Source organism: Polyodon spathula, chromosome 22 (assembly GCF_017654505.1).
Source record: "Polyodon spathula isolate WHYD16114869_AA chromosome 22, ASM1765450v1, whole genome shotgun sequence".
Taxonomy (NCBI): domain Eukaryota; kingdom Metazoa; phylum Chordata; class Actinopteri; order Acipenseriformes; family Polyodontidae; genus Polyodon; species Polyodon spathula.
Genome location: NC_054555.1, coordinates 28458415 through 28476768, shown reverse-complemented (window position 1 = coordinate 28476768; position 18354 = coordinate 28458415). Strand labels below are relative to the sequence as shown.

The 18354-nt window shown below is 43.0% G+C and overlaps 2 protein-coding genes across 5 annotated transcripts in view; one reads left to right on the top strand and one right to left on the bottom strand.

Moving 5' to 3' along the window:
• Positions 1–11552, top strand: part of LOC121297104 (citron Rho-interacting kinase-like) — a 47519-nt gene extending 35967 nt beyond the window's left edge. For 2 of the 4 annotated variants that reach the window (XM_041223139.1, XM_041223138.1), the window contains 16 exons: positions 813–993; positions 1555–1646; positions 2578–2682; positions 3038–3207; positions 3494–3538; positions 4375–4455; positions 4766–4901; positions 5280–5419; positions 5779–5871; positions 6953–7061; positions 7530–7658; positions 8221–8301; positions 8528–8606; positions 9025–9204; positions 9566–9854; positions 10173–11552. In XM_041223139.1, the coding sequence (XP_041079073.1) occupies positions 813–993; positions 1555–1646; positions 2578–2682; positions 3038–3207; positions 3494–3538; positions 4375–4455; positions 4766–4901; positions 5280–5419; positions 5779–5871; positions 6953–7061; positions 7530–7658; positions 8221–8301; positions 8528–8606; positions 9025–9204; positions 9566–9854; positions 10173–10196 (1934 nt within the window). In that variant the 3' untranslated portion in view covers positions 10197–11552. The remainder of the gene's footprint in view (positions 1–812; positions 994–1554; positions 1647–2577; positions 2683–3037; positions 3208–3493; positions 3539–4374; positions 4456–4765; positions 4902–5279; positions 5420–5778; positions 5872–6952; positions 7062–7529; positions 7659–8220; positions 8302–8527; positions 8607–9024; positions 9205–9565; positions 9855–10172) is intronic. The other 2 variants (XM_041223141.1, XM_041223140.1) reach the window with 2 other exon arrangements.
• Positions 11553–12163: 611 nt separating this feature from the next.
• On the bottom strand, positions 12164–17565 carry LOC121297106 (5'-AMP-activated protein kinase subunit beta-1-like). The gene is made up of 8 exons (XM_041223142.1): positions 17183–17565; positions 16324–16513; positions 15808–15977; positions 15456–15549; positions 14750–14864; positions 14018–14151; positions 13612–13680; positions 12164–13117 (listed from the first exon to the last, which is right to left on the bottom strand). The coding sequence occupies exons 2-8, from the start codon at positions 16468–16470 to the stop codon at positions 13040–13042; spliced, it is 807 nt and encodes a 268-aa protein (XP_041079076.1). The 5' UTR covers positions 16471–16513; positions 17183–17565; the 3' UTR covers positions 12164–13039.
• Between the last annotated feature and the right edge of the window lie 789 nt (positions 17566–18354).

Sequence of the window (18354 nt, the reverse complement as noted above, 5' to 3'; positions counted from 1 at the left end):
CACCCATACACATCACTGCCACATGCTGAACCATGTCATATCTCTTATTGCATTTAATACAAAACTCCAAAGCAGCTCAGCTGACTCTTAAGGATGTGGAAAGCTGATTTTATGCAATGGTCACCAGTTGGAATATGTTATCATACATCAGGGGGAAAATATAAGACTTACATCTCTATTGCATTCCACTACAAGCCAATCCAGGTTTTGCTGTGAGCCTTCATTGGAAGTTACCTGTGCAAAACATGCATGCTGTGTCTAATTAAAATAAGCTCACACTAAAAGCTGGAGTGGCACAAACTGCTTTGCATGGGAGTCTTAAATTACACAGCAGATACTGCATGATTAATGGTCAATTCATAACTGATGGCATGCTCATTAACTCGAGAGGCTGATTTTATTGTTATCAGCCACACTTGGTTCAGATTGGTTATAAACATCAAGTGGGCTGCTCTGCTTCTTAAGGTACCTCGCCTTTTGAAGGACTTCTATCTATTGGCGCTATTTTGAATATTTGTTATTTATGAATTAGCTGTAAAACTTGTACCATATTAATAATGTATAAAGTATAATTCATACCATATTAAAGGAAAACAATCTCTGAGTAAAATAAACTTGCTATCAACCTATCTTTACAGTAGAAATAGTGTCATTTCTGCATCTTTTCTTTGCGTGATATCTTTTTGATAGTTCTTGCTAAATTATTTTATACTTACATGGCAATTTTCAATGGCCGTTTGTTTGAGTACTTGTCCCAGCACTTGCTATCTGCTGTGTGTTTCATTTCACGAGTGGTCTCTCTCTCCGTGCAGAATGCAATGCCATGTGCCATCCCAAATGCGCACCTTGCCTGCCAGCCACTTGCGGTCTGCCTGCTGAATACGCCTCCCACTTCACTGAAGCTTTCTGCCGGGACAAAATGAACTCCCCGGGGCTGCAGCTGAAGGACCCGGCCAGTCACGTGAGGCTGGAGGGCTGGATGAAGCTGCCGCGGTAAGTCCCCTCGCTCCCACTCTGCTTGAAATACTGGAGCAATGAACACAACAGCCTCCAGCGCCTGTGTGCAGGGTACGTGTCGACCTGCCTCAACTCATTTTGTATGATGGACTTCATGCTAGAATAGAAACAATAATGGGAATTAATGAAGTCGTCTGGCTTTATTCATGCTGCCTTTATGTCAACTGGATCAATGAACTCCTGCTGTTGCCTTTTTTATCCCCAAATTGACTAATTGAAATGTGGCAGTTGGGCTAAGTGAATACTGCGTTGATAAATAGGATAATATCAAAAATGATTTAAAAAATATTAGTGTCCCTGACCGCTATTATTATTATTATTATTATTATTATTATTATTAAGTGAGTTCAAGATGTCTTCATCATACTGATCTTTTACGGCACGCTCATTAAAACTCTGGTGCTTAAAGAGTATATGGGGTGAAGTACAATAACGTGTGTCTGTTTTATTCTGCTATAGCTCAGTGAATAGTTCAGCTTGTATCAAAGCACTGGCTTGTTTCTAGTCTCATTACTTTATTTCCCCTCGTGTATTCAGGAATGGGAAGCGTGGACAGCTGGACTGGGACAGGAAGTATGTCATCCTGGAGGGAACCAAAGTGATGATCTACGACGGTGAACCCAGGGAGGGTGAGTGATTTTGATTTTAGATTAATTTTTTCCTCTTGACTTTTTCCAGTAATTAACCTTCCCGCTCTGCTTTTAAGAAAAAAAAAACGTATAACATTATAACATGAGTTTGACAACATTAACCGCGCTTCATCTCTGTGTGTGTGTGTGTGTGTGTGTGTGTGGGGGGGGGGGGGGGGGGGGGGGGTGGGGGTGTGGGGGGGGGGGGGGGAGGGAGAGATTTCCATGGTGTTCGGTTATGCATGGTTTTCAAGAGCTGGTCCCACATCCGTGAAGGTACTTTTTATAAGAAAGCCACAGTATCAGCTCGGGATCCTGAGTCTATGTTGTCAAAACTCCCGTTTCTGTATTGTTTTTGATCCAGCCCTCTGTGGATGCCAGTGTTCTTCTTCTGCTTGCTTAGCAAAACCAGGAGAAGTCAATTGGGCTGTTCCACTAGAAAGGTACTGTATGGGGTTTGTATTTCAGACGTTGGTGAAATCAGACCTGTTCATTTCAAACCCTGTGCACGAGCGGCAGTGTCTCCTGGTTCATTTAAAGAACATCACAAAACTGCTTTGCTGTTTAAAACTGGCCTCCTCATCTCTAAGATTTGACCTAGGGTTGGGCAAAGGGCTCTTGTTCTGCATTCCCTTCGTGGTGCGGTTGGAGTCTTGATTAGCAGGTTAAGAAACCAGGTAAATGCACGAGGGGATAAGGTGCATTCGCTCCGTAATGTGATCATTTCAAACTTACACTGGAGTGGAGTTCTAGTCTCGGAGTTGATTGATCACATGATTTAGCAAAGGCAGCGCGTTCCCTTGTGAGTCAGCAAGGTTCCTGCCCCTCAATAACGAATGGTAAAGATGACTCTTTTTGCCCAGTCCTGTTTGAGCTGGTAGGGAGGTTGGGAGCCCTTCTGTTGATGCTGTTCAATTAAATGTCTTGGCAGAGGGGTTGAGGCCAGTGGAAGAGTTTGAGCTGTGCCTCCCAGATGGTGATGTGACTGTGCATGGAGCTGTGGGAGCATCTGAGTTGCCAAACACTGCCAAGACAGGTAAGAATTCCTCAGCATGCATGCGTGTGTGTGCGCGCTTGTGTGCGTGCTCCATGGTCTTCTTACATTGGTGGATGAATATGATCAAGTGAGGTATTACTCATTTCGGTACCATAGAAAATAACAAACAAGTCATGGCTACAGAAAGTGAAACGTGGACTGAAAATGAAGTGCTTTGTGTCCTATATAAATATAGAGTCCTGTTTAAAGCTCAGTTTTAATGCTACAGTAGAGAGAGATGTATGGAAGACCAGCATTCAGCGTTGTTCGGAGTGCGTGCGTGTGCTTGTGAGTGTGTGTTAGTGTGCTGTAGCCTATCCTGCTTGTTCTTACTTCACTTGTCCTCTTTTCTCAGATATTCCCTACATCCTGAAGCTGGAGTCCCATCCCCACACCACATGCTGGCCCGGGCGCTCCCTATATTTCCTGGCTCCCAGCTTCCCGGACAAGCAGCGCTGGGTAGCTGTGTTGGAGTCCATGGTGTCCGGAGGTCGCACCAAGCGGGAGAAGGCTGAGGCTGATGCTGTAAGTAAAGGGAAACACGATCACTGTGCTGGCCTTAGAAAAGGTGTGGCCATCTCTTTAGGGTTGCCATGGATTTTTGTGTCAAGGAATTGGGAGGTAGAGAAAAATGTAATACTCTTTTAAAAGCAAAAAATTCTAAAAGTAAACAAATGCTTTAAATGTATACAAAATACATGCTTATCAAAATAGCATACTATAATTTTGTCTCCCCATTACATACAATTACTGTGCATGATTTCTTGATATTAATTGGGGGCCCCCCCTCCCCTGTGTCACTGTATGATAGGCTGATGTTTTCCAAAGAGAGAGGCCTCTTTCCCCATTGGCCCAGGTAAAGAGCTGCTCTGTGCTGCCTTCTGCTTTCCGGAGGCTCTGCCGGGTCACCAAAGCTGTGCCCTGCCTGCTCTCGGAATGGCTTTGTGTTTTAAACATGTTTGTGTGAAATTGCTTAAATGTTGCACCCATTGCTGACGCACGTACAAGAAAAGACACAGTGGGCCGTGGGCATAGGTGGAGAAAGACGGGCCAGTGTAAAACTGTACTACATTCCTCTGAACACATGAAACGCTTGGGTTAGGGTCAGGTTCTTTCAATCTTCAGCTCAGTGTTTGGAATTCTCTCAGCTGATCCGTCTTTCTGCACCTCTGTCGGGCTGTGGATTGGATACTAATGTCCTTCATGTTTGCTTCACCACTGCTTGTATGGTATCAGTCTCATCCTGTACATCCTGCATCCATTTCTCTTGTGTCTGTGTGACATCGAGTCTTCCACACATCTGTAGAACTATTCCCCACAGAAGACCGTGTCTCCCAGGGTGGAATAAAACTGTGTTGCTTTCAGTATTCAGCTAAATCGGAAGAAAATGGATGAGTCTGGTCTTTTAAATTTAAATTAAAATGTATCTATCTACTGCAAGGCTGGCTTGTTCAGATGGAAAGTAATTGTCGCTAAGCTAGATAGAAACCTGCAGCTCAGCATAAATAATATCATGAGATGGCAGAATGTTATTTTAGAAAGAATTAGAGTGGATTTATAGCGTTCTAAATCAGCTCTCCACTTTCCAGAGCAACAGGGCAATAAAAGATCATCTAAATGAGGCTTTAGGCGGTCTTGGGGGTGTGGAGTGAAGAGGCTGCTCTGAACTTGCCTGTGTGTTCCTCCTTTCAGAAGCTGCTTGGAAACTCTCTGCTGAAGCTGGAGGGGGATGACCGCCTGGATATCAATTGCACTGTCCCTCTGACTGACCAGGTACACTTGAAACTCTGAACAAGGCTGTGAATACAACATTTCATTGTTTCTTCATCGCAATGGCTTTTATTTTGCAAGCCTCAGTTAGACGGTTCATTATCAGTGAGTCACGTTGAGTGTCACCTATATACAGTATATTAGTAGAACATGAGTGTTGTATTTGAAGGCTTCTTTCTTTTTGAATTGTAAAGTGTTCTCAATGCATCTGTTTAATTGATAATTACCTGTTGGATATTCGATGAGGAAACTGGCTGCAGCTTGCACTGCTGCTGCTGTTAATACCTGTCTGTGCGTTTGTCTCTGTCCGCAGCTCGTGCTGGTGGGCTCGGAGGAAGGGCTTTACGCCCTGAATGTTATAAAGAATTCCCTGACTCACATCCCAGGCCTGGGCTCAGTGTTCCAGATCCACATCCTGAAAGAGCTGGAGAAGCTCATCATGATCGTAGGTCAGTAAACGAGGACTAAACTGTGTCTGTGTGTGTGTGCAAGCGCATTTGTGTGTGCCTGTGTGTGAATCTGTGTGTGTGCAGCTGCTGTTGTTCATTTAAAAACCCTTCCCCCCTGTGAATAAATAAATATGCTATTAGTTTATTCATTTCTGAAAATCATTTTTTTAATTTACAATAAATCTGCATTCAATTACATGTATTTATTGATTATCTAAGTTGTTTGTTGTTAAGAACCCTCGGGTGGGTCGGGGCCCATCATAGTTGCATCCATAGTCGGATTCAGTGAGCTGCCACACTGCATTGCTGAGCAGCGCATGATTGCATGTGTTTGGAAGCATTTCTGTTTGAGTGTCATTGCCTGTTTTGCTCCCCCAGGAGACGAGCGGATGCTCTGTCTGATCGACATTAAGAAAGTGAAGCAGTCCCTGTCGCAGTCACACTTCCCTGCTCAGCCACAACTCTCCCCCTCTGCCTTTGAAACAGTCAAAGGCTGTCACCTCTTTGCTGCTGGCAAGGTAGGCCGTCTCCACTGGGATTGGACATTCAGGCTGTATCAAGCGCCATTTAAAACTTTATATTGCCATTCTAAGAATAATAACACCATCAATAACTATAAAACACTCAATACTGGAACATTGTGCAAGTACAAAAAGAAACAATAAATTCAGTAACAAGTTTTTTTCAGTTGAAGATATTCAGAAAGACTTAATTGTATTCACAAAGTGGTCTTATCCTATCTTTCCTGTACACTAGAGCAGTGTGCTGTTATGAGTGGAGTATTCTTTCCTAGACCCTGTATGCAGGGCTGCAGTGTTGAGTTACAGTTTCAGGTTCTTACTTTCATGTATTGGTGTATTCACTGCTGCTGCTCTAGGTTGAGAACGGACCCTGTATCTGTGCCGCAATGCCAAATAAAGTGACCATCCTGCGCTACAATGAGGGGCTCGGCAAGTTCTGCATCAGGAAGGTTAGTGTCCTCTGTTCTGGTGATCCAGCCTCTTTGCTTCCCCTTCAAGTTCTGCATCAGGAAGGTTAGTGTCCTCTGTTCTGGTGATCCAGCCTCTTTGCTTCCCCTTCAAGTTCTGCATCAGGAAGGTTAGTGTCCTCTGTTCTGGTGATCCAGCCTCATTGCTTTCCCTTCAAGTTCTGCATCAGGAAGGTTAGTGTCCTCTGTTCTGGTGATCCAGCCTCTTTGCTTCCCCTTCAAGTTCTGCATCAGGAAGGTTAGTGTCCTCTGTTCTGGTGATCCAGCCTCTTTGCTTCCCCTTCAAGTTCTGCATCAGGAAGGTTAGTGTCCTCTGTTCTGGTGATCCAGCCTCTTTGCTTCCCCTTCAAGTTCTGCATCAGGAAGGTTAGTGTCCTCTGTTCTGGTGATCCAGCCTCTTTGCTTCCCCTTCAAGTTCTGCATCAGGAAGGTTAGTGTCCTCTGTTCTGGTGATCCAGCCTCTTTGCTTCCCCTTCAAGTTCTGCATCAGGAAGGTTAGTGTCCTCTGTTCTGGAGATCCAGCCTCTTTGCTTTCCCTTCGATCCACTCTTGTGTGTTGCCTTCCTTCTTACAGGCTGGGTTTGCTCTGTGTTTTTTAAGATCGTTTGTTATTGAACGGGGTCTGGTTCTGGATTGGCACCTGTAGTTATTAAGAAGTGTTTTATTGTAGTTTTCCTTTAATAAGTGTTTAGTGTAGATTTTGTTTATTTCATGTGTTTTTTTTGGTATGTACTCCTGGCAGGTTGCGCTTGTGTATGAGATCTCGATATACCTTCATGCATAATAAAATTGAAGTAGATGTTATTACATCATAAGCACTAACCCATTCCCCCAGGATAATCCCGGTTGTGTAACACAGTGCGTGCCTTTGCTTTACATTGATGAGGGTGAATCACTGGATTCTTTAAGACCCAACTTAACTAAGGGTTGAGATCAATCAGCTCTTAAGAGAGTTCTTAAGAGAGCCAGGATTCCTTGGGCGTCAGCTACATTGAGGGTTAAAAAGGGCAATGCTGAATCCAAGCAAGCCTGTAGTCAATGGAATCCTGTTGTCACCCCTCAGGAGATAGAAACGTCCGAGCCGTGCAGCTGTATCCTTTTCACTGGTTACAGCATCATCATGGGAACCAACAAGTTCTATGAGATGGAGATGAAGCAGTACCTGCTGGAAGGTGAGCGGATTGGACTCGCAAGATCCTGCGCTCTGAGCTGCACAGCAGTCACAGGGCAATTCGGAACATGCTGTATTTTTATTCGTTGTGTCCAGTGAGGTTTTCTGAAGAGATGAAACTAAAAATGGATTTTAAATTCTTTTTTTTTAATACAGAAAGGATATGTGGTTTCTCATATGAATGAGTTTGCATAGAGACGGGCACCTCTTCTTTATTTTATTTTCTCATTGATATTTTTCAGTCCCTCTCTTGTAATTTAAGTGCTGATAATTTCTTAGTTTCGCGTAAAGCAATGCTTGTGTTGTTAAAAAGTGTAAACATCACTGTTGTTCTCTTGAGAAACAGTAACTCGTTCCTGGAAGATGATTTTGTTTTTGGACATTTTAAATGCCCTTTTAAACCCAGTTTGCATGAATGGTATATGATGTGGTTATATATGATATGATAAGCATGGCCATTGTCTTGTAGAATTCCTGGATAAGAATGACCCGAGTCTGGCTTCAGCCATCTTTGCAGCTTCCTCTCACAGCTTCCCCATCGCCATCATGCAAGTGAACAGCACCGGCCAGAAGGAGGAATATCTGCTCTGTTTCCATGGTAACAGACTCCTTTTACCGTGGGGGGGTCCGTTATAGTTTATATTCTAGATATCGCTTTGGAGATGACAGAAGCCTGTAGCATCCCTTCCGAAAACTCTCCCCTTCTCGCTCCTCTCTGTCTATCTGGATATATATATATATATATATATATATATATATACGCACACACACACACACACACACACACACACACACATATATATATATATATATATATATATCCGTAGTAATGGAACATATATATATATTATATAATGAAAATTTTTTAATGAAAATCTTAAATCACATGGTGATTTATAAAAGGTGAATAATAACGAATCTGTGTTAAGTATACCATAATCCATATATTGGCTTTTTAAAATTATTTATTAATTTTTAAACCACCTTCGGACACATTGTGTGCTGGCTAATCTTAACCGTGCCCTGAATTGAATCAACATGTATGGCACTGCCATGCTTTAGAAGCGCAGCAGGGCAGCCTTTTTCTGTAATCAGCAAAGTGCAGAAACAATAGCAAGCCCTGTTTCAATGGAAAGCTGAGTGTTTGAACCTCCCTGCAGAGTTCGGGGTGTTTGTGGATTCCTACGGCAGAAGAAGCCGCACTGATGACATCAAGTGGAGTCGCCTGCCTTTGGCATTCGGTTCGTTTGAGAATTTTCACTTATTTAATGAAAATGTTTTATAAACAACAAAAGCATGCATGTAATAGCATTGTGTATTTCCACAATGTAGCCCTGGACTTTAAATACGCATTGCAATACATAACAGAGAGAGAGAGCTTTGACTGGCTTTTTATTTATTTATTTATTTATATGTATAAAAATAATGAAAGGCTGCAGCATTGTCTTTTTTCTTTCTCTGTCTCAGCCTACAGGGACCCGTATCTGTTTGTGACTCATTTCAATTCTCTGGAGGTGATTGAGATTCAGGGCCGCACTGCTGTAGGGTAAGTGCTGCTTCCTTGTAAGGAGCTCCGGGTGCGGTGGAGCAGTGAAGTCGCCTCAGTGTGGAGTCCCAGTACAGCTGGATGAGCCCAGCCTGGTTTAGAACATTTCCATTGATGGAAAGTAAAACCTCAGATCAAAGTTCTACATACTCACATAAACAACTTAACTTCTCTGAGCTGAACGGAGCATTAAACAGAAAAACATAATCCGAATGTGCATCCTGAGTTTAAAATCAGGCCCTTTTAACAAAGCGTCCGGTTTCCTAATAAGTGATATGCTATCGGAATGGCTGTGATGGACAGCAGCAGGCTGCTCTTGTAAACTAGATGATTCGTCTCGATTTATCTTTTTTAATCCAGTTTTAAATGTGTGTTTTTTATTTTTATATACTGGTATATATTTTAAACTGCTCCCCAGTACCCCTGCCCACGCTCACCTGGAGATCCCTAACCCGCGGTACCTGGGCCCCGCCATCTCGGGAGGAGCCATCTACCTGGCCTCGTCCTATCAGAACAAGCTGAGGGTCATCTGCTGCAAGGGGAACCTGGTGAAGGAGAGCTCGGCCGAGCAGCAGAAAGGCGGGGCGTCCAGCCGCAGGTGAGAGCCAACACATCCAAGTCAATCTGATCAGACTGAGAGTGAGATTCTGCTGTACTGTACAGTGACTGAGCCGAGCGCTGCAGCCCGGGACCCAGCCTCCTGGAGAAAGATTCATATTGTTTTTTAGTTTTCCTGTTTTTGTAATTCCACTGGTTGACGGTGTGGACCTTTTTTTTTTTTTATTAATACAACACGCTCAAATTATTTAAAAAAATAAAGTTGCAGACATTTCTGACTTAAGAAACCCCTCCACTCTCCATTTCCAAATGTGTTTGTAACTCTCGGCTACATATTCATCTAGGATCTAGGGCATTCGACAGTCTAATACAATCATGTCATATTCTGTAAATAACTGCAGCAGCCCAAACAAAAGAGGTCCTCCGTCGTACAATGAGCACATATCCAAGCGGCTGGCGTCCGATCCGGCGCAGGAATGCCGGCCCCGGGAGCCCAGCACCCCGCACAGGTACCGGGAGGGACGCACGGAATTCCGCCGGGACAAATCCCCGGCACGGCCCCTGGACAGGGAGAAGTCCCCCGGCAGGATACTGGACAGTCGCAGGGAGAGGTCTCCTGGCAGGATGTTCGACGACAGGGGAAGACTCCAGACCGGCTCTGTAAGGACCCCTTTGACTCCAGTCAACAAGGTAGGGGCTGGCTTCCACACCGCCACGTCAGGTACACGGGGGTGGCTACAACGCTTTGCACTGCTTTAGATCTTCCCAGTCTGGGACCACGATACAACATCCCAGTTCTGTAATGTTAAACAACAAGGTTCCCAGCTAAATGAAATGAAAGGGTCAGGAAGTTCTTTGCACAGGCTTGCAATGAATTGGTTTGTGTCGGAGGTCTGCCCATGTAGAATGTGCTTCATGCAGTGGCGCTCTGGTTTTTGTTTGTTTTATTTTCTCTTGGGCTCCTTTCCCTTAATGTTATGGCCGGTGTTTCCGTGTCTCCCAATACAGGTGTGGGATCAGTCTTCGGTGTGAGCACACTGTCCACTGCAGACTGCTTCTGTTTGTCCTAAACACCCCCTCACTAAAAGAAGGAAGCTGTGATTCTCCCCCGGCCCATCCCGGAGCCGCAAGACCACGCTAATTACTGCACTTCATACACTTGAGGGTGCAGCAAATATTCCATGTATATCGCTTGGGAAAACCGTCCATTCAGAGCACAGCAATGTTTTTACTTTCAGCTCACCATACAGCAATCTTTGACAGCACACGGCGGCCCAGGAGTCACACTAAGCAAGTTCAAGCACACAAACTACTGTCTCCTAACAATTCATTAGTTCACACGCGTTTCCAGCCAATGAAGGGGGAATATCTGACGCACCCTTTTATAACTTGATCTACGATTCTGTAAATAGTTGATACACTTTTTTAGTCACAAAGGGAATACTGCGCTGGTACAGCCCAGTCTATTTTTTGTTATAGATTGTTTCTAATGTAATGTCCTGTAATGGTTTCCTGTTTAAAGAAATCTACTAAACTAAAAAAAGTGTTATTTTTTCTGTTGATTATTTATATCTGTCTCACCCTGTTGTGGTGGATTTTCTATTGATCTGCACAGCGGTTGGTTTTTTGTATGTTAAGAGACTGATCTTGTACTGGTGAATTGTACATCAGACCCTTGAATTGGTAAAAGCTACCAGGTTCTGTGTTATGAAATGAAGAAAGCTTTTATAATAATAATAATAATAATAATAATAATAATAAAGCTTTTGAGAGCATACAGAAGATGAACTGTGTATAGCAATTTTGGTTTTATAATCTATCTAGTGCAAGTGACTGTTTTTTTTTTTTGCTTTAATTGACAATGTGTTTAAACATGTTTGGGAAATAGTTTTAAATTCTAACTACGACCTACTTTTGAATTTCCTAAATGCCCTTTTGGTGGCTTGGCAGACTAATGGGTTGAAGTAAATGATCACTGTCGCTTGCTGCATTGCTTACAGTCTCAATCTGGTTTCATTTGTAATAAACTGTTGCTGCTGTAAATGCTTTCTGCGTGAGTTTCAAGCACCGAATTGATACTGTGCTTAAAAAAAAAACACATTTCAGATACTGTCGGTCTGTCAGAACACAAGTGTCTGAAAGTCTAAAAAGCACTACTGAGCATGCGATGCATTACCTATTTGAAATGCACACAGAATTTGACACCTTTGTTTAATCTATTACATTTTTTTTTGTGTTCCTGCTTTCACTATTTCTGCTTCTGTTGTATTCACTTGTACATGTGTGTGCTGAATTGGTACATTTTTATGTATAAAAGAATGGCATTGAACAGCAGCATTATCTTTCTGTATAGATTCTTTTTTTAATGTAACATAAAACTAAAATGAAGCAACACATGTCTGTTTTTCGTGCACATACACTTTGCACCCTCGTATCACACAGTACAGATGAATGCAATAGCTCTGGGGTGGGGGAGGGATGACTTGCAACTCAAATGATACACAACATACACAGAGTATCAACTTCATTTGAAATGCAATGGGGGAACAGTGACGTCAACAGAGGGCCCTGATTTACTGTACGCTTGCCCGAGTGAGTGTTCGTTTTCTATAATCGGTTTTATGTTTTAAAAATAAATTCTTCTTTACCCATAATATGTTAATCTTCTCTGCTGGCTTTGTATACAATGATATAGTCAAAACAAAATGATGTCGGTGTTGTGAACCCTTAGCAAATCAGAAAGTTAACTAACCACTCAAACAGTCGCTTCTCAAAGATAATAATGGGAATGGACAAGTCACATTGGTAATTTGAGCTGTGTTGAAGGCTGAAAAAGCAGGTTGCAAATACTAATGCCTGATATTATCCACATGCTTTGAATTATTTTTCAAGTAGCTGCAGTGCTCTGACGATGCCATTACCTGTCTAAACGCCTCAAAAGGTCAAATTGATTTTAGAAAGTAAAAAAAAATCCAAAAAAGCAATTTAAACAAAACCAATCAATTTAAAGTGCAATTTACTCACCTTTTAGTTATACATTTTAAACTTGCATTGTGCGTAGTGTTGAAAAACACTGACTAGAACAGGAACACATAATTAACAGGCATTTACAAAGATTTCTTTTTTTACTAAACTAATTGTACATGTATAATAACATATTTGGTTTATATAGTGCATTTTAATAAAACAGCTGCTGTAAAACTATCCTTCGCCATAAAAACAAATTACATTTAGGTGAAAAGTTATTCAGTCATCTAAACAAAGGAATTCTTAACCTTTTTTTCTTTCTTTTAAAAGAAAACAGTGATTAAATCAGTCAATATAGATATACTACAGCCAAGTCCATTTAAAGTTGGTCCTATTGGAGACTGTTTGCTTATTACACATCCTTAAGAAAATACAACAGGAACACTGGCCAAAACTACAATAATAATCTGATGTAAAAAAATACTAAATCAGCGAGCACACAGTACATGTCTAATCCACTCGAGCAAGCTGTTGAGCACCACAGGATACACAGAAAAGGGTTTTCAACTGACATCAGTCTTTTCCTCTCTGGACAGAAAGAGAACTGCTTGATGGAAAGAGTTTGAAAAGGATCCAGGCAAGTCTTCTTGACCTTGTCGGTATTTCAGAGATCTGGTGGCAAGTTTCACAGAGTAGCATCAGCTGCCTGCTTCAGTCAGACTTTGGGGTTTGGAAGATGAAAAAGAAAGCAGCAGCCAAACTGGAATGCAATACTGTTGGCTAAACACTGAAAGCAGAGCTTGATCCCTCTGTGTGTTTCCATCAAATCAGTCAAGGGGGCAGGACTTCCGGATTCATATAGGGTTAGGGTTAGGGTTAGGGTTAGGGTTAGACAGAAGCTTCCGGATTCATATAGGTTTGTATAGCAGAGTCGTTACGTACTTCTTCTTGTACCGATGAGTAGCACTGAGAACCATCACACCGTCCTAGATAAAAAAAAAAAAAAGAGAGGGATTGAAGCCATGCATGCACTTGCTTAGAATTCAATTCACAGCTTGAGTGCTACAGAGAGAGACGCGTAGGTGGAACAGCTCTGAAGGCTAAGACCGATTTTTCCTGTAGGATCAGCTGTCTGTTTCTAGCTCATTTAATGCATTACTATGCAGAGGTGGAAATAAGACTCCCATTACATAGCAGTTTGAGCCATTCCTGGTTTTATGATGAGTTTAATAATACACACCAAGGCTCATCAAGCCCGTTTTAAAACCTAGAATGCGTGAAACTGCTATGCAATTGGAGCCTGATTTCCATCCTTGCTATGCACTACACTGTGCCTTGCTTGGATATTCAGACAGAGTACGCACAGATAAGATTTAAAGATTTCACAGCTTACTGAATCAGGGTAATTCTACCTTTTTTTTCTACAAGCAGATTCTACTCTTTTCAAGCAGACTGAAGTTCTAGTTTTTTTGTGGATTACCTTGATGGAAAGGGCATACAGGTGATTTAGCATCACGTGGTTAGGTTCAGGCAGCAATGCAGGATCACACTGTTACAAAGGGGAAAAGAAAAGAGTATGCACTGAATACAAAGTTACCTGCAATACCATTGCCTGGACTTACTCTACACAAACTGCACAGCACTCACATTTTACTTTACACTAGAAGAAAGAAATCAGGGATGAGATTTGTTTTTCTGTAGCTTATTGCTAGTCTCAAATTCAGCTTTTATTATTCTCTGAAAATCTGCCTTTGATTCAGCTGAGTCCAGGTCCTGTGCATGCTGCTCCTGCTAGAACAGCAGACAGAGACTTGTGCAGAATATCTGTAAACCTCTCCCCAGTACAGCTGCTCCTTGCACTCATTCATTCTCAGCTCTGTACTCACAGAGATGCCTGTGTCCTTGTTGAGGATGACCTGCAGCAGGTGAGGAGGGAGGATGGGAGGAGCCTTGAAGCGCTCGTCTGGTTTGTTGATGTAGGCGTCCTGGAGGTACGGGCCGGGAGGAGAGCTCGACAATTCTGCGCAAAGCAGCAAACGGCAACTGAGATTTAGCACAGGCGCAAATCGAAGCAACCAGTCCATCAGTGCTGAGCATCACTAGCAAGCATCCCTTTGTAAAGCTGTGTTTGATGAGCCTCTCTTTGTAAAGCTGTGTTTGACGAGCCTCTCTTTGTTAAGCTGTGTTTGAAGTCTCTGACGGGCTGCGTCTGCAGTAAGCAGGTTCTGACTGGTATAGCCCCACCACTACCGCCACTCAAAGGTCCCCTGACACTGAAACTGCAGGACTATGTCTAACGTTTAGCACTTGCAAAACTGACTGCTTCATTTGGCAGATTTGTGCTGAAGCTTCCCTGCTCACTAGCTCTCTGCACCTCTTAGTTATTCACATGCATTAGAAACAAGGTAACAAAAGTGTGCTATTAATCACTCATTTCAGGATTTTATTTATTTGAAAATAAAAGGGGTAAGCCTCTTGCGAGGAAGCATCTTGTTTACCAGGGGTTTGCAGAAAGAAAAAAAGGGGATCTGCACTGTTGAATTACTACCCCTGTGTGGCCAAACATTAGAACTGCCTAGCTGTCCAATCACTGCTGAGCCTGCACTCTGAATTCTCACCCGACACATCAGAACACTTCTGGGAGTCGACCATCAGGGCGTCAAATACTTCGAAATCCGTCTTCTTCACCTGGATCACGTTGTTGACTGTTCCCAGCTTGTTGGTCACCACCGGCTTCACAATGTAAAAACCCACAGAACAAAACACAATCATGATGCCACTCCCACAAAGCACAGTGCCTTTCAGAGACAGCTCTGAAACACCACCTTACATTTAAAAAAAGAATGAAAACAGAACCTCTGCTGGGCTTTCCTGTCAAACACATCATTAGAATAATAATACATACCCATAATAAATACCCATTGCAAAATAAGCGATTCTGCTTTTAAAATGATTCCTCCCTGAGCTAGAAAAGATTTGATAATAGAATTATAAAACCTCTGCAGTAGCAGCAGGAGGATCCCGTAGTTATTTTGCTGACAGAGTGACATTCTAGCAGCTTGTAAGAGAGAAGGAAGCTTGTGTCCTTAGATAAGACACTGTGGAGAAGGCTTGCTGTCACAGTGCAAAGACAACTGAACCGTGTAGTAAACAGACATCAAACCAAGCATGACTGCGAGAGAGTAAAACTGCAGTTTCATTTTTAATTGAAAGATATATTTGGTGCAAACTCCTCTTTTAAACTGGAAGTGATACCCTTTGTCAGCTGGCACACTTAATTTCATTCTATTCAAACTACAGCACATCAATGTGGTCCATTCTCACCTCGGAGGGATCATGTGTCCACTGCCCATCTACATAGAACTTGTACTGGTGCTCTCCTTCTGGCAGGTCCAGGATAGCTACAAAGTTATTATGGCTGGCGAAGAGAGAAAAAAAAAAAAACCAAAAAACAGTTTATATGGCTGATCAGTAAAATGAATTTCAATTCAGTAACCATGCAAAAACAATAAGCATATCATCAATAAATACAAAATACTCAACAGTGGTGTGTTGTAAAGCTAAAATAATCTAAATTCAACGACTAACAACGCTGCAGACTCGCCAACCTTTTTCAGCTCGCTGTAGACCCAGGATTAGCTCGCTGTGCAACGGGAGTCTCATTTGGTAGAATTACCTCTTGGTGAGAGGGATTTTGTTGTTCCAGTTATTGAAAGACCCTGCTAGGAAAACATCCTTCCCGCCTCCAGTCCAGCGAAACACCGTGGGCCTGTCGTGAGTCGGGGCTTTGCCACTCACCTCCACGTCATGCTTCCAGGCGAGATACTCCTCCTTCTCTAATGGAGCCTGCCATTGAAACACAAAGCAGTCACTGTGCTGTGTGCGCTGGAGCGGATTACTGTGTACCGCTCCACGGAAATCAGCTGAGGGTCTTTGGCGTTGCCTGGGCTAGTTTACCATTCAGCGTGAAACAAGTGACGAAGCAGCTGCTTGGGTTTGTGATGATCATTGCTTCTCTTAAAACTGCAGAGCAGCGATCCACACAAACCCAAGCAGCCGTTTCTTCAGTTGTTTCACCAGGAAAGTAACTCAGCCCAGTCAACAACAGCAACCTTCACCAAGTGGTCACCTAAGAGGTTTGTAAACGCTACTCCTTTCCCTCAGAAGAGAGGTGTTGCGGTTCTGTGCTGACCTTCATCTCCTCTGCTTGGAAGATGTCCGCATCCTCTGGGCTGTCCATCAGTATCTTCGGCTGGTCCCCGTCTTTGGAGTACCCGCCCCTGCTGTCCCTCCGTTGGGACTTGTGGTCCCCCTGCCGCTCGCTGCTGGTGTTCCCCATCTTCCTCTCCTCGGGATGCACTAACCCTGACAAAACAAACCCCCTTCACGGGAGAGGGAAAACTAGCGGCAAAAGTTGTGCCTCACCCTACACAATTAACTCGCTTAGCTTCATAAAGTCCAGTGAGACCTGCTGAACAATGTTACGTTAACATATTGAAATGACGCACCGCTTTGTAGTTTTCCATATATTTACTAAACGTAAATCTCACAAAAATGTGACATTTCGAAATCTAACACGGAATACTGTACCACTATGATGGCTTCCGGTAGACACTTGTAATATAATTGTGTAGTTGCTTTGATTAAATGATGTTAAATAAAAGATCCAAATTACGTTCATATAGTTTTTCTTTTTTAAAAAATTATGTCTCAATCCTGTGTAAAATTCTAGGTGATGCAAAACTTTTGTCCATAGCTGTACGAATCGTTAATCCAATCCATGTCTCCACATAGACTTTACTTACATACACATAAACGCTGCTAATTTCAACTGCTCTGCTCTACTAGATGTATTTGCATTTGTAATCTCTCGTTTGTTGCAATGTTTTGAGTATGATTTCAATAATGTTTTTATCCCGCTTTCTATCAAGTTGCTAGGAACACTTGCAACAGCAATGCGCGCCCTTTACGGTTTTATTGCGCTGTGTTTCAACACCCGGAGTCAGTTAATTTTGTGTTTGTTTTTCACTGTTATTCGTGTAAAACGTTACCTTCTATTTTGTTGTTAAACTCCGGTTTGTAAACAACCTTCCGCAGCGCTTCAGCCCCTCCTCTTCGAAGTTAGTATTTCCTGTAAGGAAGCCTCAGTGGGACAATGCATCAGAGCCAGTTAACGCCTCCGGATTTCTTGTCGTGTAAAATTGCAGTGGTGTACTGGTGCCATCTACTGTGCGTTATGACTGTGCATTGTAACAGCAGTGTGGACAATGTGTCAGGCTTGTGCTCACGTACTGTACCTGTGTAGAGCACACATCACAGGTTAAAGCTAGGCAGGGCTAGTGATTAAGCACCCAAAGCTTTGGGTTTGTGTCTAATTTGGTCTCAGCCCCTCCCCCTGTGAGGAATGTCTTAAGGAGAGGCTCACAGCACACTTTAATAGTGCAGTTTTGACATGCCTCACTGATTAGGCTCCATGCACGTGGAGTGACGTGACCATCCACGGCCCGCTGGCACCTCATTGTAAGAGCCAATGACAGCGAGCTGTGGATGCATCAGTCGCGTTATTGAGCCTGTGCATTCCAACCCCCTGGTTTATTTTACATTGAGTGCTTTTCATGTCAAGCATTACTTACCAAACTTATTTATTCAGTCTTGTTACGCATATAAATACACCTTGGATCTCTCCAGGCCCGATTCAAAGACTCAAATCCGTGACAGGCCCAGGCCCTTAGAACCCCCCTTTGCATGACCTTGGATCTCACACACAAGACCACAAGAACCCCATTCTTTATGAGCACTGTGCTGTCCCAGTGACCCCTCTCTCCTCCCTCTGTGTGGTGAACGGGTAGTAAAGCACTGTGCTGTCCCAGTGACCCCTCTCTCCTCCCTCTGTGTGGAGAATGGGTAGTAAAGCACATTTAGGCAGGCTGAATGAGCACACAGCACGGCTCCCAACAACAAGAGATATCATAGATGCTGAGGGTCAGAATCCTAAACTATCTTTGAAAAGCTGGGATCTAAAACTGTAACCTCATGGAGTAATGGACAAACCAATAACCGTTTTAACCAATAACAGAGATGACTTAAATATGTGCTCCCTGTACCATGTGAGCCTCACTGTGTGTGGAAGGGATCCCTAGTCTCACAGTGCTCAACAAGAATGCCTCAAGTCATGCACCTGGCCAGTGGAACCCAGCTCAGTTCAGGAAGCCCAGCTGAATGA

Coding starts and splice junctions, on each gene's coding strand:
- LOC121297106 (XM_041223142.1), bottom strand. CDS start 16,470: ATGGGGAACACCAGCAGCGAGCGGCAGGGGGACCACAAGTCCCAACGG. Junction 14,865..15,455: donor GGACACATGATCCCTCCGAG/GTGAGAATGGAC, acceptor TACATTGTGAAG/CCGGTGGTGACCAACAAGCT. Junction 13,118..13,611: donor TGTATGCCCTTTCCATCAAG/GTAATCCACAAA, acceptor TTTTTTATCTAG/GACGGTGTGATGGTTCTCAG.